At 37.7% G+C, this 22,550-nt stretch overlaps 2 protein-coding genes across 3 annotated transcripts; one reads left to right on the top strand and one right to left on the bottom strand.

Moving 5' to 3' along the window:
* Positions 1–380: 380 nt before the first annotated feature.
* Positions 381–8,320, top strand: ywhag2 (3-monooxygenase/tryptophan 5-monooxygenase activation protein, gamma polypeptide 2). Its single transcript, XM_066662472.1, has 2 exons — positions 381–658; positions 6,213–8,320. The coding sequence occupies exons 1-2, from the start codon at positions 572–574 to the stop codon at positions 6,867–6,869; spliced, it is 744 nt and encodes a 247-aa protein (XP_066518569.1). The 5' UTR covers positions 381–571; the 3' UTR covers positions 6,870–8,320.
* A 353-nt stretch (positions 8,321–8,673) lies between these two features.
* Positions 8,674–15,551, bottom strand: LOC136689163 (heat shock protein beta-1-like). 2 transcript variants are annotated; one of them, XM_066662473.1, is made up of 4 exons: positions 15,185–15,551; positions 14,338–14,401; positions 14,038–14,157; positions 8,674–8,880 (listed from the first exon to the last, which is right to left on the bottom strand). In XM_066662473.1, the coding sequence occupies exons 1-4, from the start codon at positions 15,549–15,551 to the stop codon at positions 8,745–8,747; spliced, it is 687 nt and encodes a 228-aa protein (XP_066518570.1). In that variant the 3' UTR covers positions 8,674–8,744. The 2 variants fall into 2 exon arrangements, with proteins under 2 accessions (XP_066518570.1, XP_066518571.1); XM_066662474.1 differs by lacking the exon at positions 8,674–8,880 and having other exon boundaries at positions 14,019–14,157.
* Between the last annotated feature and the right edge of the window lie 6,999 nt (positions 15,552–22,550).

Genomic DNA, 22,550 nt, shown 5'->3' with positions numbered 1-22,550 from the left:
AAGATGTGGTGACATATTGTATATTCATAGATCTGCGTTAGATCTAATGCATAAATCACGGTTTTTATGTTTTTGTTTTTTTTTTTTTATTCTAAATAGGTCAATTGATGAACAAAGATGAGATTTTGGCTTTAAATGAATCAATAACCAGTAGCATACTCAGAGAAAAAATATATACACAATTTGACCGAATTGATTGTGTGGTGAAATATATGTGTAGTAACTGAAAAGAGAGACGTCGAGTAATGTATGTGCTCCATGATTCGTGGTGGCCTGTGGGTATCCATATAAGGATTGTTACATCATTGGAAAAGCGCCCACCTTTTTGGGGTGCTGACGTCGCCCTGCAGAGCGTGTGTGTGCGTGTGTGTGAGGAGGGGGCGTTAATTCTGCTCGGGAGGGGCTGAGAGAGGCTGTCCCGTGCAGCGCAGATAGCGAGGAACAGCTGCAGAGGCGCTCACTCAGTTACAGCGAACCACAAAACAGAACCGCATTTTGAACTGTCCTCACTCTCACACACGACGCCTTCATAACGGTCCCGTGAAGAAAAAAAAACAGACTCGCACAAACCATGGTCGACCGCGAGCAGCTGGTTCAAAAAGCTCGACTAGCTGAGCAGGCTGAGAGATACGACGATATGGCAGCGGCCATGAAATCGGTAAGTCTCTATATTGCTGACGGGTCTATATTTGACATAATAATAACGCTAGTAAAGTAAATCATGTGGGTGTTTCTGGGCTGATATAAACGGTTGCACCACCAACGCTCTAAAGCTACTGAACATCTGTGAGGAGAGTTGATATAATGCTACCGTTATCAGTGTTGGACTCTACAAACATCTCCCAACTCCTTGGCTTACATGATGAGGAGGGTGTCTTTAAAACATTAAGATGATAGGAGAAGGAATTTAGTGCTCTGAAATCTACTACATTGGCTACCAAACGCACAAAAAAATGCCCGCACATAACGGTCTGGGTGTAGACTGTCTGGTCCTTGGGCGGTGCCTCGCCTGCCTTAGACAATAAAAATGAATGAGTCGACACACAAAATGGATCGAATTGTGACTCAGCCGCGTTATCACATCCACCTTTTAACAACCAATTTTCCTCCTGTGTAAAAATGCCTTATTTTGCTGTCCTAGTCACACTTTCATTCATTGTGATTTGAGAGAAGGGCGGCTACAGTCCAATAAAATGTTTCACATCTGGCCTTTTTCCAGACAAAAGACACATACTGTGTTCCTTAAAATAAAACACCATATTCTTAATTTCCACGCCTGCTTGATCTTTGTCATTAAGCCTATATTGAAAGAAACAAACCTATTAATGAATATTCCTGCTTTCTTTTATCTTAAAAAGTGAGCTCTTGTATTATTTCTCTAAACAAACGTTAGAGGCAGTAGAATTCCTTCCAGAATATTCCACCGTTGCCATATTGCAGTGGGGGCCTGTATTCACATTGTAATACTCTATACCTTCCATCCCTGCCCCTATTTCTATTCAATTTTATCACAGTGTTGATGAATGTCTTACAAATGTGTGCAGTGATTTGTATTCTCTGGATATACACAAGTTTTATTTTACATACATGTAATTTGAGCATTTTCTGTCAATGGCTTTACTATTACTATTATCTTTGGGACTAGCGTCTTATTTTCACCAAGAAAATTAAGTAATTTTTTTCAGACCAGGGCCTTTAAGGATTGGGAACCTCTGGCTGAAAGATCTGCATGTGAAAAACCACTTGCTGTCACCATCAAATGAAAGTTCTGTTCAGGCAGGAAAGGCCAAAACACATACATATTAATGTGATCTTTGCATTGCACAGACTCACTGAGTGACACTGAGGAGGCGTCATTGCAACACAGCACACAGGCCCCCCTCCTTTGCCTTGTTAAGCGTTGACATCATGTCTATATAGCTGGACTTTACACTTCTTAAGAGTCATGTCTGTTTATTTTAACCACTAACTTCTGAAATGTGGAGGTATTACATTGTAAAATCAACTATTGCAGTGTTTGAGCCGAGTCTGCTTTAAGGATAATCCCATATGAAAATCCAGGACAGATAAATCAATATCTGCACATGGCCACCAAACCTGCTGATATAATCACTTACAGCTGTATTTGGATATTCCTAAAATGTGTTAATTCTAAAAAACAAACAAAAAAATGTGGCTTTACTGTGAATAAAGGCATATTTTACTTCAGCTTATGAAATGATTAATGCAAAACTACATCACCATTACAGGTTGGATCCAAATATATAAGCCACATCAAAGTTTTAAGCATGAGTTTACATATTCAATCAGACTATTCACAAACCACTGGCAATATTAGTGTAGTCTTCTTGAATAGCAATAATATATTGGGCAATGTTTTTCTCTGAGCCTACAACAGACAGCCAGAAATGGGCTTGAGTATTATTCCTACTGAAAACTGAGGTGACTATAGCAGTAATGTTGCATCAGCCAACTCTCCTGTTTAACATGTAATGCATGGCTTAATGTCACTCATATCACAAGACATCCACTAAGGAATTCTGATTTGAAACATCCAGCATTAAATTCTAGCATAATTTTTAAAGAATTAACTAGATCAGCTAACAGCTAAGTCTGTTGCAGCAAGGTATTCATAAACATGTCTTCAATTATTAATAAGCATAGATTGTGAGATAAAAATTCAAACTCTGACAAATAATGTGATAATGGACTATGTACTTAAAAAAAGATCTTTTTTCCACATCACTGGCATTCTGTCATAGGTTTTTAGCCTGCAGGGGTGCACTTGATTATTTTCTGTGAAAAGCGGTGGTACATGTGTAATCATGGCCTTCATATATTTCAAATATTCCACTTTTTAAATTGCAGGGCTGAGGTCTACCACTGGGACCTAGTTATGCCATGTAGATTATATCAGCAGGACATTTGGTCTCTGGCCCTCTCATCAGCAGGATTCTTCTCTCTTTTTTATTAGGTATAAGCAAATCTGGCCATTTGTTTTGAAGCATAGACAAAGTCGGGCAATTAGTGTTCTCCTTAAGTGCACAGAGCAATGTTGTAGACAACTCAGATTAAAAATCCATAAGAGGATTTTTTCCTCCAAAAAAAGATATACCCAGGTCTTTTTCTATTTTTTAGGGGGCAACTTAAAGCAGCAGTATTCAAATATAAATATTATTGGTATGATTACCAAATTTCCACAGAGCTTGAAGTCCATGGAGGTCAAATAAGTGAGACAAATAACCTCATATTTTCCATATATCCATTACAATGGTCAGCTTTTCATTGTACAAAGCAATTTTGAAAACACCATTTGAGTTTATGAATGTGCCATTTTTTACCTTTGTCAGTATGTTCAGCTGCTTTTTAAGAGTAGAATCGATAAACTAAGATAAACTTCTGAGTGACGACATCAAATGTCTGCTCTGAGTGGCGCCATGATTGGGCTGTAAGAAACAAAAAGAGATGATGCAAACTTAGATGGATTTCAAGGAGAAGATTACAAATTATTTTTCTTCTTGGTATTGTTGCTGGTCTGCAATTAGGTCTGGACATGGACTGGAGTTTGCCTACTGATTACTACTATAGATAGAATAATTTTAGTGATGTCCTAAAGTCATAGTTTGAATCAAGGCATACAAGGTAGGATATACAATTTTGTCAACATGAAGGTGACATCCTTCTTTATCTTTGTCCCGCTCTAGATTACATTTGTATTTAACAGCAATGCTGTCTGTAAAAAAACATTAGAGGATTGACAATATGCCTATTCTCATAAGTAAGCATTAAAAGCCATTGTTTTATCAAATTCATCCGAAGGACAAAACAAAAAGGTCATTTTAAGCACAACCTATTGCATTAATGCTAAACTAATGTAAGACATTATTAGATTAAAAATGTTATATTATGGGTACTCATAATCAGATTTTTCTTATTTATGTAATTATAATTGTGTGCATCCTAATTGACTAATCACTGTGGTTGAGTTGATGATGGCTAAAAGCTACTTGACAGTAAAATGGCATCAGTCCCACAGATAAAAGCCCTTTAAGGTGTAGAGCTACCAGCATATTTCCTAACGGCTATGCATTAACTGTGAGTTTATGGCCAAAGAGATAGTCTGCTGCAAATTGATTGACTTGAAAAATTCCACTAAATATGAAGCTTTTATCCTTAATACTTGGCTGAGACATCACACATCAGCCAATAGCTTCATTTCTGAATACCAGCTCTTTCCGATAGAGAAAAAGACTAAAATAGCCACACAGTTGTTATTTCATTCTCCTCAAATCTCTTTTATATTCCATCCACCTTTCTATGTTTAGTGTCCCTGCAGCGCTTGGATATACACTGTCATTTTCTTGTCCTTGTTACTTTCTTGTTCCTGTTTCTGGTCCACATTCTTCAAAGCTTTCGCCATTTCTTGCACATTTACATTTTTAACAGTGGAACTATTTTTGACTCCAAGACAGTTACAAATTTATGCATATAGTGGTGATGTAACATTTTATAGCTTACTATTTGTGCATCTTAGTTAAGCTGTTTCCAATCTGGTTTAGTTAGAATTGCCCTATATTTATTGTGTGTTCATACAAGCTCCTTTCTATTATGCATGCACTACTTGCAAACAGCAGTAAAACATGGCTTAATGGACATAAGACAGAACACACTCAAAAATAACACCACACATACCTCCTGTAGTTCTTATGTAATCACATCACAAACAAAAGCACTCTACGTTAACTGGGGCTAAAAATTCTTCTTGCTCTATCAGTAAATGAGATGCAGACCATGCTGAGACAGGGAAGGGGCATGCTGTTATGTAAATGAAGTGTGCTTTTGAATATTGGTTTATGGCATTATGGATTAAAATCAGCAATGAATACAGAATATGCTGCTTCAAGTGCAGGGTAAGAAAGGTCAGGGAGAAGGCCACTGTAACAGGTGAACTGCCACATAGTGATCGTCTTGGCTTACAGTGCAGCTGCCCAGGGCTGTTCGTGGGAACATTTGCCCCCTTTTAAATGTTGATCACGCCCCCCCTCCATTCACCCTAAGCCCCCATCCTCAGTGTAGCTGAAGTCATTGCTGTTTTTGCTTACTAGTAGAGCTCAGTCGCTTCACAAAACAGTAGCAGCCCTCTTGGCAGTTTGCGGTAGACTGCTGTACAAAATGAGACGATTGCCATGGAAACTGGAAACGGCACTAGGCATATAGCACTTGTTCATCTCTATGGCTGCACAGTTGCATTGAGGCAGCTGTCAAAGCCCAGTGTGGATATTAGCATTATGCAACCAAAGAATTATAGCTTTGATAATGTATTCAGGTTACATATTTCTAATTAACATTTTTTTTACTAACTGTTGGGGATGGGTCTGGTTCTGAATATCCTTTGAATATCCATATTCCTCTTTAAGTTTTCACTTACACAATATGGTATTCAGTTAATATTTTTTCTTGTAATCCTTATAGTTTTAAACATCATAAAATTCCTGGACACCAGCTGATGTTCCTGCAAGTTATTTGGAAATATCTCTGTACAACGTATGCAGGAGTGTGCCAATTAACATATTTTAAAGTTAAATCTAGTTTTAAAATTTAATGTGTTAAAAACTCTTGTGCACATTTAATTATTGTAATTATTTAGGGCACATGCAGATTTTGATAATGTTAATTTGTCTACACAAGCCCTGAAATGAATAAGCCCCCAAAAAGCAACCGTAAGAATTAACAAGTGACTTCAATAAAGAGAACACACAAGTGATTAGTTCTGATCATTCACAGGGATTTCCACAAATGAGAACTGCGCTGGAGGGAGAGAGGGCATATCTGATTTTTAGTACTGTGCTGTAGCCATAACAGTTACCAGTCTTTGCCATGTAATTTTTGTAAGATGTTGTTCTGTACTATATCAGTATGTTATAGAACTTGTAAGAACAAATGCCCTACATCACAAATATAATCAATAAATTAGCATAACAATTAAATATAGATCACTACTTCCATTAGATTACAAAACTTAAAAAAAAAATTTAATTATAAAAATTTTGTAGTTGTTTTTTTTTAGTAATGTTTGAATATTACTTATGGAAATATAAACACAGAGAATTTTACAATGCAAATCTCTAATAATACTGGATGAATTTCATTAGCTTTTCCCTGATTCTATATTCCAGTGCGCTCACACAGCATTTTTGTCCTTTGTGTTACAGGTAACAGAGCTGAATGAGGCCTTGTCCAACGAAGAGAGGAATCTATTGTCAGTGGCCTATAAGAACGTAGTGGGTGCCCGCCGCTCCTCTTGGAGGGTCATCTCCAGCATTGAACAGAAAACCTCTGCAGATGGAAATGAGAAGAAAATCGAGATGGTTAGGGCTTACCGTGAGAAGATCGAGAAGGAGTTGGAGGCGGTGTGCCAAGACGTGCTGAACCTGCTTGATAACTTCCTCATTAAGAATTGCAGTGACACACAGCACGAGAGTAAAGTCTTCTACCTGAAGATGAAAGGAGATTACTACCGTTACCTGGCTGAGGTGGCCACAGGCGAGAAGAGGTCCACTGTGGTGGAGTCTTCAGAGAAGGCCTACAACGAGGCTCATGAGATCAGCAAAGAGCACATGCAGCCCACCCACCCCATCCGCCTGGGATTGGCCCTCAACTACTCCGTCTTCTATTATGAGATCCAGAACGCCCCGGAGCAGGCCTGCCACCTGGCCAAGACCGCCTTTGACGACGCCATCGCTGAGCTGGACACCCTCAATGAGGACTCCTACAAAGACTCAACCCTCATCATGCAGCTGCTCCGAGACAACTTAACACTGTGGACAAGTGACCAGCAAGACGATGAGGGCGGGGAGGGCAACAATTAAAGAGGTAGATGTCACTCTGTGAAGATGAAAAGCGATTAAAAAAAATAATTAAATGGCTGGTGGACTTTGGCAGCAGCTTTTGCCATGGTTTCCTCTGCAGCAGCAGTTCTTTATTTTTCCACGAGTTTAAAGAAAAAATATCAAGGGTGGTTTAAAAGGGGGGGCTGAAGTCTTAGTTTGAATATATACAGAAATATATATAGCTGAATGGGCCTCCATCTTCTTGGTTATCTTGACATTTGCCAAAACCACTGAAAATGTCAGTCAATCAGCCAGAAGGGGTCGTTGGTGGTTTGGAATGGCAGACTTGCACTGGCCTATGGACTGATGTAGTTCAAAAGGATGCTGCTTATTTATGTTTTTGGGGTAGTAGAAAAGCATTTCAAAAGAGGGTAAGCTGAAAAAATACACTTGAATGCGATGCCTGCAAAATAGTCTTAAATGGTTCCAGGTTTAAATATAAATCATAGATAAGACAAATTAGTTCTTAGCTGACAGCGTTAGCGTTAGTGAAATAAACGTTATAGCCAAATTACGGATAGATTTACAGTTTATTCTGATTACTGCACTAACAGATGCATCAAAATACACAGTGTTTAAGAAAACAAAACATCCTGTCCATGAAGTCTTCACATTCTGGCACAACTGGAACCATAGACTATTTTGAAGGTTAGAGGAGATATGAAGCAGAGACTTATCAGAATTGGGGGAAGAAAAAAGAAAAAAAAGAAACTAAGAAAATATTGCAGCTTCAAAGTTTGTGGTTTACTTCTGTGTTTAATTTATTTTTGCACTTGCCAACTATACTGTTTTGTCAGTGTAAGATAATTACGATGATAATATCAATGATTCAATATTGTGCATGCTGGTGATGTATTTATACAATAGCTTGACTTTATTAACTTATACCTTGGATGTTATGTATTCCTATGATTGAGAAGTAAACAGGCTTCATATTGATTAATTATAATTTATCATTTTGTTTTCCTTTTGTTTTGATTTGCTATACCAAAATTGTGATTGTTAACAATAAACGGATCTGTTATGGGCGTTGCTGTTGTGACATGAAATATGTTTATTTCTTTAGCTAGATTGAAATTTGAAAAACACTACTGATCACTTAACGTGCACGTGTTTTTCTTGGTAATCTATAATCATGACATTGTTTTTCTTGTCATGTTATGCACAATGAAACATGTATGGTTTGAATTACAGTGGATTATCAGAATCAGTGTTTCTGTGACACACTCAGAACATGGACCATAAAATTGTATTTGGCAGTATTAATTTTTTTCATTCATATATTTGTTTTTATTTCTTTTTTTAACTTTTAGCTGTCTCCTGGGTGACAAATATCTTGAATGTGAATAATTATGTAGCAGTTGCACAAGAGCCAAAATAATGACAAACATGAAAAGAAAAAAAAATCCACAAATAAATAAAGAAAAACTGAAGCGGTCATAGATGCATTGCTTTTATCTTGGTCCTGTCTAATGTCTATTCCCTTAGGAAGAAGACAGTTACTAAAACAACTTGCATCTACTAAATATGTAATGGTAAGAACTAAATTCAGTTTTAATCATCTTAGTTCTGCTCTGTACAATTATTTTTCGTTATGGTTTACATGGCCATTATATGGCCTTACCTTTACCCTTAAACCTGATGAACCTCAGAAGTGATTCCCACTCAGAAGCCCCTCATGAAGTCATGGCTGGTTGGTTGACGTAGTATCCACGTTTAGTGGAATAATGAGTGAAAATACACATACACTAGAGAGCATAAAAACAAGTGACAACATGTTATTCTATTCATGTAGAAGTATGAAACCAACATCTTTGTTAAAACACTTGAGAAAACCTAAAGGAAGCTCAAGGACTAAAACATCCACCTTTTTAAGTTACCTACAGCTCCAGTGTTATGCAATAATTCACAAAAACACAAAGTAGATGGCAGCATATCTAACAATGGGAATAAACGATCCAGCACAAGCCCACTCTTAGAATGAATCAATCTAATTTTATGTGCTAACCTTACCCATCCACTGTAAACATCCACATCCTCCACAGCAGATTGTGAATACATTCATTCATTCATTATCTGTAACCGTTTATCCAGTTCAGGGTCGCGGTGAGTCCACAGCAGATTGTGAATAGTAATAAATCATATTAATTTTCATGAATACATAGGTTTTAATATTTGATGCTGTGTTCTGCAGTGAAAACGGGTATATTAAAAAAGTAACTGATACTTCATGGTTAGAGGAAAAAAATCAGGGATGTAAACATTTCCACAGGCTAACTTGAATCCTTGGTCTCCAGAATTAAGTCTAAAGACCAGGAAACCTCCCTTTTGATAATGCATTTTAAAGGTGGGAGCGATGGCATTTTGGTAGATTTTTAAAATATTTTTCAGGGATATATTTGGATATACATTTGAAAATAAATTTTGCTTGCAATCTGAACACAATATTGTAACAGTGTGTCTCTAGTAACTGACAAATTGATTACTCTAAGTACAGAAAAGACTAATTAAATGAAGAGAACAACAAGCTAAAAGCTAAAGTTCACATGGTAGCTACCTATCTCAGACTGAAAGGGTAACAAACTTGTCTCTGGTCTCCATTTAGTGTTGTATAAACATGTTTTCTTTGTATTTTCATTTGATGACTGAAGCTAGCTTAGAAATATTAGCTTAATACATCGCTAGGCTAAGAATCTGTATTGGTTGACAGCATAGGGATTCTAGGGATTGTGATATTTTTGCAATTACCATATGTGATATTATAATGAGAAATCAATGATGAGTATTTACATGCAAAATATTAAAATAATCCCTGATTTTATATACCACATTTCTCCATTAGGTAGAGCAGGGAAGCAGGTATAATTTGTTTTGTTTGTTACTGATGATGTGTGGTAGCCTCATACAAATCACATTCAACAAAAAATATCCATCTGGCCTGAACATAATATTCAAGAGTATGTGCTTCATGTTTGTGGCAGACAGCAAAGCCTTATTCCAGTAATTTGACCTTGATGACAGCCTTTCATTGCTTTAAATCCTTCCATATGAATTACATACTCACAAGTTTAGTATAGACTTCAAAAAGCAGAAGAGACATAATTTTAGGTTCATTATATGTCAGTTGCCCTGTGAAGAACTGGCGCCCCCTCCAGGGTGTATTCCCGCCTTGCGCCCAATGATTCCAGGTAGGCTCTGGACCCACTGCGACCCTGAATTGGATAAGCGGTTACAGATAATGAATGAATGAATGAATGTATGTCAGTTCCATGTGCTGAACTCTCCTTTTTAAAATAGGCCAAGTTAAATAATTTTCCATATGGCATCACACCTGAAATGTACTCTTTTCCCCAGTCATTGAAAGCCATGAGTCATTTACATTATAGCCGTGTCCCTCAACCTTTATTTACTCTGACAAATTGTGTGGCATATATTCATCAGTACTTTGCATCATCTGAATTTCCTCAACTTCTTTTCCTGTCCTGGTCTCAAGGTCTTGGGTCCAAACAACAGTCTCTTAGCTCTTTTAGAAAAAAATTAACTCTATTTGTTGAGCCGGTTCGACTCCTGATTCTTAGAACCTTGGTACCATTCTGCAAACCCCTCTTTCCACCAGGGTATACACAAAAGATATGTCTTCATCTAGGGTGTTGCAGGGTTGCAGCATGCTTGTTTCCAGCATTTCTGTGACTGAATTCAGCACCAGAGCCAGAGATAAACAAATCGTCAGGACAGAGTCATGGTTTATCCATGTGAATTCAAGTATTTCAGTGTGTGGTCCCAGAGACATCCTGCTGAGCTTTCAAGTGCAAGTTGGGTGGTAGTTTCTGCCAAGGTCCAACTCGTTCTCCCTACTATATGTTTTTGAATATAACTATAGCAAAACAACATATGTTCATTGTAGATTTCTAAGAACAAATTTAATCTTAGAGTAAAGTACAAATTGTACATATTATATTGGACTTAAATATAGGGTTTACATCACAACTTGGCCAATTCATGCTGCACTGAAATTTTAATGTTTCTGATTTTACATTCTGACTTCAAAATTTGTTCATGTGGTGTCTCCTGTTGGGAAACTTGTTTTTCCAAAAAACAAAGAAACTAAAAAAAAAGTCACCACTTGAATGCTGCAAAAGTAACCTAAAAGAATACATTTCTTTTGAAATCAGAAATCTTATAATGGCTCATGTCTTATTTTCCATTTTCCCATTTTAAAATAAAAATGTACACTGTCCAATCTGGTTCACTGGTCTTTTACTCAGCACAGCACCGAGGACAATATAACACACTGCAAATGACCCATTCGGCAATGTGCAATAGCATTTATTTGAGGCTCTGTGCTCTTTCTAGAATTGCTTTAACTCGACATGCCAATGTATGCTGTCACAGCCCAGTAAAAAACCTCTTTTCAGTTAAAGCTGAGAACTAACTTTTCTAGTTGAGAAACCAATGTATGTTGGTGGAAATGTGCAGTAGGATTCCAATTTTGGTTTTTGAAGGGTGAAAGGTCATTGTACAACAATATTTGACCTTTGCATTTTACCCATCTGTGGCCACGAACAACACACACACACACACATTAGTGATTAGGCGCAGACCAAGAACAACCACCTTTGGCACCTGGGGAGCATTTTAGATGCTACATGCCTTGCCCAATGGCACTTGAGCTGTGGGTGTTCCTGCCAGCTGCAGGGATACCTCTTCTCTAAACATTAGGCCATGGCTGTTCCTGACACTGACATTATATGAACACACAGCCTTTTGCTCTGGAGTGAGACATTTGTAATATGGCTGGGACATATAATTTATTGAGAAATTATTAGTTGTTCAGGCAGGTGTGTTAATATAATTTGTATGATGTTACTGTTATTGCTGAGATCATCAAATGCCATAAGGCTTTTTACAGGAAAAAAGTCAATACAGTTTAATTAAACATCATGAAACTAGTAACTTGTATTTAAAATTACAAAATGTATGTTTCTTTGAACATGGACATCAATCAACAGGATAATAAAAGTACATTTTGATTTCAGTTTATCTTTAAATGCATGGTTTCTTAGATGAAATCCTGAAAAATATATTATAAGGGCTAGAAATTTACCCAAAATGTGGAATAACTGGTAAAACTGTTAGAGCTCATCTCACAGCATTGAGCTGCAGCTTCGTACAGCGCCCACACCCAGCCATGCACTAGAGATGAATTTCTCAGTCCAAAAGGGTCTGAGACGTGAGCCAATAAAAAGGGGCCTGGGCTTCCACCTCCACCAATCACAAGCCTGTTGCTAGGGCCAGGGAGGAGCATCCACCTGATTAACGCCATTCCCATTGGCACCGACCAGACATTCAGAGCAACCTGCAAACAGATAAACCTGAAGCATGAGGAAGAAGGAGAAAGAGAGCATTAAAATTCACTGGCGCTATCTCTGTTTCTCCACACACAGGCTCCCATGTATCTCACCAGACCAATGATCAACTAGGTCATTTTGGACCTGCCAAATTTGGATGTGGAACATTGTAATGTCAATGATAATGGAATTAGATTTGAAGATTTTAATTAAAACTTAATATTATTTTTTAAAATGTGCTATTGTGAAGTGATTATTATGTACTGACAGTAACTGACCTAATTATACCACAACATCCTTAACCTACATTTTACAAACGCTACAGTTTTATCTTTTTTTTCAATATTTCACACTATTAGAATGCATTACTTAAGGAGCAGTAACTGCTTATAAATATATATATATATATATATATATATATATATATATATATATATATATATATATTTATATATATATATATATATATATATATATGCACAGTACGCTCCTTTTAAGCTGATAGCACTGCCTAAATGAGTCTCTTTCTGCAGGAACAAAGAGGTCTACTAGGCACAAGTAATTCCTGTGACCTAGTTTAAAAGTCTAGTTGGACAAAAATCTTGATAATACTAATGAGTGAGAACGGGCATGTCATGGTTGTCCAACTAAAAACATGTATCTCCTTTTTTTTGTTGATATTTAGTTTTCACATCATTTGAACATAGCAGCTGTGAGTTATCATCTCTTAGTCTCTTCCAAATATTAGCAGTAGCACATGTTGTATGGCTGAGTCACTAGCTCATTTTTTACTGCTTTACTGAAACATCTGATGGATCTAATGAATCCATCAGAGATAGAATGCTAATTGATATTCTTCAATGGACACTAAGCTGCCAGTGCAACTTGATGATATCTGAAAATCAAACTGATATGTTTTGTGCTGAGCCCTAAGAAAACTAAGCATGTTTACGCAGTAATACACTAGTTCAGGTTCACTTATTAGTATCACTTACACATTAGATGTCGACTCTGCATTGCAATAAGCCATGAGAAAATACATTAGCCTGTGGCTATAATATGACAAGAACTGGGGTGAAAATCACATGGTCTGTGAATGTAAATGTCACAGTTTAAGGGAACATTTAAAGGAGCACTAGATAGGATTTGGTAATTTTGTTCCTGGCCTCGCCCTAGTAGCACAGCGTAATTCATTTTAAAAAGCACTGTCCAGAAATGAAGGGGGAGGAGAAGGGATACAGCATGGTTTCCTACCCTCTTCCAAAAGATACATAATACAGTTTCTGCAGTGCTGAGCCCAGAGTAGCAACAACAGAGACTATATTCTCTATTTTATGTGTCAGTGAATAATCACAATGATTTTAAAGTTGTAATTTGAGGTTAAAAAAAAAAAAATATATATATATATATATATATATATATATAAAATGTCGTTCTTAAATGTTCTGAAGACGGAAGAACAGTGCTGTGGTGTTTGATCCTTATGGTATTTTTACCAAAGGATGTCACAGATTTTCATTATGACCTCCTGGGTGTTCATTTGTGGAAAAGGGCCATAATATGTCCATTTTATGTTTAATGGAGGCTCTATAGTGTCCTTTTTCAATGTTGTACAAAAGAAAAAACTATAATATTAGTTTTAGTATTTATAAGCTTTTATTAATAAAAGTATATTGTACATATGTAAGCTTATATTTATACATGATCACCACTGTTATCAGTCTTAATGCAAGGTTAAAGTCAAAGCACTGGATCCTGTTGGAGAGGCTTGTTTTTGTGCTTATTTCTTGGCTGTAGACACAGGGATGGACTTCTCAGCTCCCTGAATTGCAGGCTTTGGCAGAGGAGCTTCAACGGTCAGCACACCGTCTGGAGAGAAGGAGGAGGTGACCTTCTTAGCGTCCACTTCAGGAGGGAGACTGAAAAAAAGAAAGAAAGAAAGGGAGAGGGGGGGGAGAGAGAGGGGGAGAGAGAGAGAGAGAGAGAGAGAGAGAGAGAGAGAGAGAGAGAGAGAGAGTTTCCTGTCAGTTTCTGTCACATCACTCAAAGCACAGCTGAACATTGCAGATTAATATGTTCAATGATACATTTAAACTTACATATATTTCCTGATGAAACTTCTGGACACGTATCCATGCTCGTCTCTGCGTTCCTCGTGTTTGCCTGAAAATTAAAACAGATCTTTATGTAAAAATTACATTTACATTGGTCCAGCTATAGAAAGCAAGGGGTAGAAAGCCACCTGAGCGACAACTGAAACTACAGCACATCCACTATCTGTCCAAAGGTTTGTAGAAACCCTGTATAATTAGTGAATTTAGCAAGTATAATGTGCTGCCCCCTTTGTGGACAATGATGTTCAGTTCCATGCAGTTTGCACCATCTCCAAATTTGGCCAAGAGAATAGGAAGCTCAGCCTAAAATTCACCATGGCCGATGCAGGGTGGCTATAGGCATACAAAGCTCCCTGCCACAGGGCTGTGAGGCAGTGGAACTAATTTTTAAGGAGTGATGGATCTTTATAAAATACTGCAGTGGTATTTGTCATCTAAAACCATGCTCCTGGGGCTGAATGCCATTAAATTCACATAAATTCCCAGCATCTAGTATAAATTCTTCAAAGAAGTGTAGAGTCTATTACTGCAGCAAAGGGAGGCAAACGCTGCCATCTTTGCTATCAGAAGAAGCATTAAACTAGCAGGTGTTCACATACTTTTAGGCATGCTGTGCGTATCCAATACCTCAAGTGCTTGGTTAGTAGCTAATTGATGTTATATGGTAATGCAATGCTTCAGCAATAACGGTTTAATTATTTAGAACTCAGTTTATCTTAACCTTTTTTGTGAAACCAATGATATTGTCAGATTTGAATCTGTTAGGATCTATTTTAAATATTGATTCCTAACTTTGAAACAGTAGCAGGCATTTTGAACTATGAAGACATACCAGTAATTTCCACCATTCCATCCTTGGTTCTGACTGTCAGCTCCTCAGGGGTGAACTGGTTGACATCCAAACAGACCTTCCAGGTGTCTGGGCTTTGCTTCACATCAGTCATACCTCCGCTGAGCTGCCGGGCCAGTGTGTGCGCAGATGGACTTTTGGGGAAGAGGCTGAAGAGTCCAACGTCCATCACAGAGCCTGGGAGACGCAGATAACCAGGACAGAGGCCACTAGGCCAGCTGAAGTACTCCTCCGCCAAGACTGGCATGCCGAAAGCTTGGTCAAAGATTCGGCTGCTCTGCTGCCAGACACGTGAAGGATCCCAGCTGGACTGCCGCAAAATTGTGAAGGGAATCTCTTTCGCTGCCATAGTGGAGTAGTCAGCGGACAGCTTCTTGCGAGGTCAAGTGAAGCACTGTTTACTGATGGGTCTTATAAATGCTTCTCCCCTTCCCTACCTCCAGCTGGATATTTTTAGTAAGATCAAGAGTGTCTGAGGTGATGAGGAGACAAGACTGGTCTGGAAGTCACCAGAAAACTTGGGAATGACACAGCTAACTGACTACCATATCTTTCTGCCTTTTTTACTGATTTAACGAATGATTATTTGTAGCACAGAACAAAATATATTAACTTCACATATTAACAATAACCCAGGTTTATCTTGAGGACAATATAAGGTACAAATCCTTGCAGAATATTCTCAGGAATAATACCAAAAAAATCCTTGTTGCATTTGTGTTAGTTCCCCTGTGTGATATTTGAATTCTAGAAAGTATGTATATTAACTTGGCATTATTTGGAAGTTATAGATTAGACCTAATAAACAATAACATTTTACAATGCAGTAGTTGATTTACAGTTGATTCCTTGAGAAAAGAGTCCTGGCACAGAGCTGCTTAAATGAAACTGACTAAAATGTAGGTTGTGCCAATAATATTCAAGTCAGGGCCATATCTAGGATATCATGGAGGTCTAGAGTGATAGTTTTCCTCTCGAAATATGTCCCAACCTCTGGAAATCCAGAGATGATTAGTTGATTTCTGTCATTTATCTTTATGCTGATAGTTACATTACTCATTGTTTTCAGGATCATGGGAAATCTAAAGTAGTGAAGGGTAAGTCGACGTTACCTTCAAACGTCAGCCAAGGAACTTCAGCAGGCAGCATTTTATACAAACATTTGATTCAGACATGAATCACAGTCTTTCCCTTAGAACACAGCCTCAGTACATAGCATTGTAGACTTCCCAGACACAGCCGCTGAGTGTTCACCATTGCCTTGTTGTAACTGCAGCTTCTCATTTCAAACCTGCTTAATTTAACAAGTCATTATTCTTTATTAGTCTTCAAATTGAGGAAGTCACTGTGTGTTGTCAAATATACATTTAATATAGTAACAATTGCTGTTTTATGCTAAATCAAATTTGCATGAGCTTCTTTTTTACTTAAATTCCCATTTCAAGTGTTGCATGATGGCCTCTGAATGATTGCACAGGTTGGCATTATTTCAGTAACAGGGCAGTGAGCCTGGCAGGCCTTCCAATTCACTCCTGTTGTGCAGTAAAGGCTTTAGAGGACACTTCAGTCATGTGTGTACAGAACATTCATGAATGTAAGCTGAGTCACTGTCTAGATATATTTTTACCCATGCCAAATGTGTTGTACATTAGGGGGAGACATTGCACCAGAGGGAATATGTAGGAGGTGACACAACCAATACCCAAGCTCATAATATACACACTTTTCTTTAAACAAAAAGGAAAGGAAACCGCTAAACATGGTTTTGAAGATAAATACTGCATCAATGTTTCCTCTGGGTTTTCTGGACTGTCCTTAGCAGATGTTTATATGACAACACAGCATAAACAGTAGAGTGGATATGTTTATGTAATAAGCAGTTCTAGCACAGAGAGTTTGGGTTAACTTTTCTTTCTGTTTTAAATCTCTCCTCCTCAGTGTTTGCTGTAATTGTTTTTCTTGGTTTTATAAACTGAACAGTGCAATGCTTTCACAGCTGAGCTTTTGCTAAAAAAAATGCCAGATGTAATTTTAAGCAAACCTTGCTTTTAAGTTAAAGTGATCAAAACTAAGGTACAGTAGATGCAAACATGATCTAGATATCTGTAAAGTAAAGTAAATTAATTTTTTACTTCCCAATTTTTTTATAACATTTGTTTTGTTTTATATACACAATGGCAACACAATGTATGCTAAATCAACACACAAAACTCACATCTTTTCTGTCCTTCCTATTAGCTAAAATAAATATAATAAACATGATTTTTTTCTTAAATATATTTTAAATGTAAGAATTGTTAATTCTTAAAAACCTGTGGCCTATATAAACAACAAAAATCACTGCATTAAATCTAAGAGATAACTGGATTTTTAAAGGGGACATATTGTACCACTTTCCCACACGTAGACACTATCATGGGAATATGTCTGTGAAACGTTTTTTTTTTTCAAAACACTACAAGGATCAAACAATCTTTTGCTTTAAATGAGGATGAGCCACAACTCAGTTTAGCACGAGAGCCCAGGAATGAAGAGCGAGGAGCACAGATGCTGATTTTTAGGCAGTTTCACTTGGCTCCCTTTTACACTGTTCTTTTTTGCACTGTCTTTATTCAGTACACATATTTCACCACACTACTTGTCATCCAATAGTGTTTTAGTAATAAGCAATTAAACGGTAAAGAAGTCACATCATATTGGAGTGCTGTAATGAATGAAATGCTATATTCATATCTTCAGCAAAGAACATTGTCTGTTTAACTTAAAAGAAAGTATAAATAAAAGCAGAGTAGCCATAGTCATTAATCTGACAGAAAATTTGACAATATTTGTGTGTTTTTTGTGTGCAGGGTGGGCCATTTATATGGATACACCTTAATAAAATGGGAATGATTGGTGATATTAACTTCACATTAGTATATGGGAGGGGGGAAACTTTTCAAGATGGGTGGTGACCATGGTGGCCATTTTGAAGTCAGCCATTTTGGATCCAACTTTTGTTTTTTCAATGGGAAGAGAGTCATGTGACACATCAAACTTATTGGGAATTTCACAAGAAAAACAATGGTGTGCTTGGTTTTAACATTTTTAACTTTATTCTTTCATGAGTTATTTGCAAGTTTCTGACCACTTATAAAATGTGTTCAAAGTGCTGCCCATTGTGTTGGATTGTCAATGCAAACCTCTTCTCCCACTCTTCACACACTGATAGCAACACTGCAGGAGAAATGCTAGCACAGGCTTCCAGTATCAGTAGTTTCAGGTGCTGCACATCTTGATGCTATGGTGTGGTATATGTGGTTTATTCCCATTGAAAAAACAAAAGTTGGATCCAAAATTTCTGACTTCAAAACGGCCACCATGGTCACCACCCATCTTGAAAAGTTTCCCCCCTCCCATATACTAATGTGCCACAAACAGGAAGTTAATATCACCAACCATTCCCATTTTAATAAGGTGTATCCATATAAATGTCCCACCCTGTACATTATTTATTTATTTATTAATATCTGAAAAGAAAAAAAATAAATTAATTTATTAAGTCATGCTAATTAAGACTTACTATCTCATGATTATATTTTCAAAATAAAGAGATTCTATGAATATTAGCACCTTATAACTGACTAGCAAAGCAAAGTTTAAGGTTCAGTCTTAACCTTTGTCATTATTACATGTTTGAATGAAATATTCTCATTTTTATAACTTACTGCCCAGCCAGCACACTGTAGTGTGGCCCCACAGGGTTTGAACATGGGCTAGATGTGTTCAAGATGGACATAGACTTTTTGTAGGAGTTGGTACCTGGGCGGTGTGTAGGACTCAGGAGGGCAGCCCATTAAATACATATGAGCCTAAATGGGACCATAGTAGATTGTTCATTCTGTTCCCATCACTGACCCTGTAGGGTATCCATAGGAACAAATTGTACAAAACTGCCCATACAGGAGCCCAATGAGTGCCTGGACTAGATATAATTGCTTACCTGGTACTATCATATACACCCATAGAAAAAGTAAAAGAGTAAAATATACACTACAACAAAAAATGTTAAACAATCTAATAACACAGATAATGCAATCAAAATGTCTGTCTTTCAGAAAAGCAGCGGATAGTGGGGTTTAATTAGGCCTCTGTAGTTTGGAATAGATTCCAAAACACACTAAACAATGCACCTCACCTTGTTGCGTGGCAACTGTTGCCACAGTAACCTGCACACTCACAGCTTCTCTGAGGCACGAGCTACTCACTCACAGCGCCAAGCACTCACAGCAGATACTGTACAACACACACACACACACACACACACACACATGCACAAACTCACAAAATGTGTTATTCTGAAGCGAGCACTGACTGCCACACATCAACTGAGCAAAAATTCAGCTTTCTACGTTTAAGGTAACATTCATGATTTTAATCAAAAATACTTTTTATAAAATTCAGAAGATGTTCCCCCATCATTTGCTAGCTCTCCAATTTTTTGAGTGCTGGAAACCGGTCTGTGTATTTACAAAGTAAAAAAAAAGGCATTTAATCAAATACGCAAGGCTTTTTCTCAATGCTTACGGCAGAGGAACTGCATCCAGATTAGCTGAGACAGCAGGGAGAGACCAAATGTTAAAAATTATGAATAGCAATGAGAATATTGCTCTATTTCTACTGCATATGTGGGTAATATTGATTTCTTTTTGCTGTTTCAGATTAATTAATGTGAAATTTACTCTAAATTCAGGGAGAGTAGTAACTACTTGAAAGTAAAAACAGACGGGATGTGCTACAAAATTAACTCAAGTTACAAATGACTTTCTGTAGTAATTCAAACAGTGAATAAAAAGTTACAGACAAGTTAAACGTCAGCCACGTACAATCAACAGTCATACTGTTCCACCTTAAATGACGCAGAACTTTTGACTGTAAACAAACCAGAGGGAAAAGCACTTCGCCAGAATCATAGTTGACTTTAATTACACACCACAGCTTCTATCCACAACCTCCTCTTACTGTTTCTAACCAGACAAGAATCATTTCAGACATAACATGCAAAAAAAAATCTGTTTTTTTTTCTACAGAGCGTGGTTAACAGTGACCATAGCTTGTTCTGAGCAGGAGTTGCTGTAAATCAGTAATATATTTATGTTATTGTAATTACCCACAGGATAAGATGTAAAATATCCTATGCCAGTTCATTACATCACATAGGGCCCAACCCTCTCTCTTGCTACAAGCAACTATGTACAACGTTTCTGTTATCGTCTGTTGCTGAACATTTAATGAAATAGCATCCTAAACCTAACCACTATGTTTTACTTGTTTATGATCCGATTAGCATCCAGCTTCAATTAACAACTAAGGTTACTCATTGAGTGCATCCCATGAATCCCCAAACCATTCACTGCATCACTTGTCTTCACCTGGGTCATTAGGTAGACCTCCTCTTGCAAGTGTTTCACTGAATTAAACCCACGACACCTCTGGAAATCTCAATGGTGAGGTCAGGCATCCCAGACCACCCTACTCCAAGCTATGATTACAGCCCTACCATAATCATATATGTAGATTCACACTGGAGTACCATGTCCCACTGGCACCGTTACTGCATGCTTAGTGCCACCAGTTCTGTGTGGACTTTATGCACAACTTTTTCTCTCTGTACTATTAACAGCTCACAATGTTAGTGTGTGCTCAGTGTCACCAGTTCCATGTGAGCATTCATCACCAACAAAAACAATAACATGACAAGACCACACATACTATTTGATTGAAAGTTTGTGGACACCTGTTCATCCAGACTATCTCCTGACAACAAAGGCTCTAATACAGCAAGCCTGGCTTTGTAAGGGCCACATGACTTCAACAGGGGCTATTTAAATAAATTAAAAAAAGAATGGCATAGGCTCTGGGTGGATGGGGCAAGAGCTATTAGCATGATTCAGGTGGGATGCCTCTATCAGATAACTATGGGCATCCCAGTATCCCTCTATATATGGGGTCTTTGAGGGATCTTACAGGGTTATGTATAATGTTTAACCCATCCAGATCCCATCACTGACCTGGGAGAACATTTATATTTTGAGCCAACATTTTTACACATAAGTAAATCTAGCTGGTAACTAGGTACGTAGCCCATGTTGACTGGGAAATAGGCTACTGTACCCTCTTTGCTGCAGTAGCAGCTTCTGCTCATTCACAAAGCCTTTGTAATGATGGAACATTTATGTTAGGATTTGATGGATAAAAACTATAGTGAAATAAAGTGCTAATGTTAAATCACAAAACACAAATCTCCAAGCTACTGGAAGAAGTTCAGTCACACAAAAGAACATAGCTCCACTGCTCCACCACAAATATGTAAGCGGGTTTATACCTGTGACCTTAGGCTTGTATATAGATGCTACAAAAAGTCCTATTTCATTTCATGCTTTGCTTTTATTCAAGTTGTGTGTGTGTGTGCATATGAGCATATGTTTTGTTTATCCACCTCAAAATAGTTGAGTTCACTATCTACAAGGTGTATACACACACTTTTGGGCAGTGTAAATATAGCCATAGGCAAATATTTGGACATCCCTGGTCAAATAACACACATTGTTCAATTTCCCCAGTTATGTTCTGCAAGGAGCAAACTTGTTTAAAACATTTTTAACAGAAGCAATAACAGCAGATTGGTTACTCTGAAGTGTCCATAGGTGTGAGTGAATGTGTGAGTGTGTGTAGCCCTGTGAAGGACTGGCGCCCTCTCCAGGGTGTGTTCCTGCCTTGCGCCCAGTTATTTCCCTGTAGGTTCTTGACCCACCGTGACCCTGAACTGGATAAGCAGTTACAGACAATGAATGAACAAATGCTGACTCTTCTCATTGTGGATCAAATAGAATAAAGAAAATTTTCCTTCAATCACCTTCTGTGGTTGATTCTCAATCAAGGTCATAGTGGGATTTAAACCAGCATCAATGAGTGTAAGGCAGGAACACACAACGGACATCACTGAGCACCACACAGTGATGTTTTGCACAGCCAATCACTTTACTTGTATTGTGAGAGTAACCCTTAGCACACAATCTTGTCAAAACTGTAATTATTATGGTGCATGTCCAACAGCTTTTTGTTTTTGATTAAAATTAGATTTTTTCAGTATAAAAATGCCTTAAATTTTTAATCGTCATGCATCTACAGGTAATTTGATTTGAGACAATTAACTAATTCCATATATCAATTAAGTGCAGCCCGGGGGCACGACCAGAAGGGCCACTGTCACACAGCTCCAGGGTCCTGGGGTTTGTGGGTTTGAGCCACTAGTGTGTTAAATCATTCACTACCACAGATGGGTCAAATGCAGAGAAGAAATTTCCCT

The sequence above is a fragment of the Hoplias malabaricus genome, chromosome 1 (genome assembly GCF_029633855.1).
Source record: "Hoplias malabaricus isolate fHopMal1 chromosome 1, fHopMal1.hap1, whole genome shotgun sequence".
In the NCBI taxonomy this organism is placed as follows: domain Eukaryota; kingdom Metazoa; phylum Chordata; class Actinopteri; order Characiformes; family Erythrinidae; genus Hoplias; species Hoplias malabaricus.
Note: the sequence above shows the minus strand (reverse complement) of the source record. Positions and strands in the feature narration are given on the sequence as shown.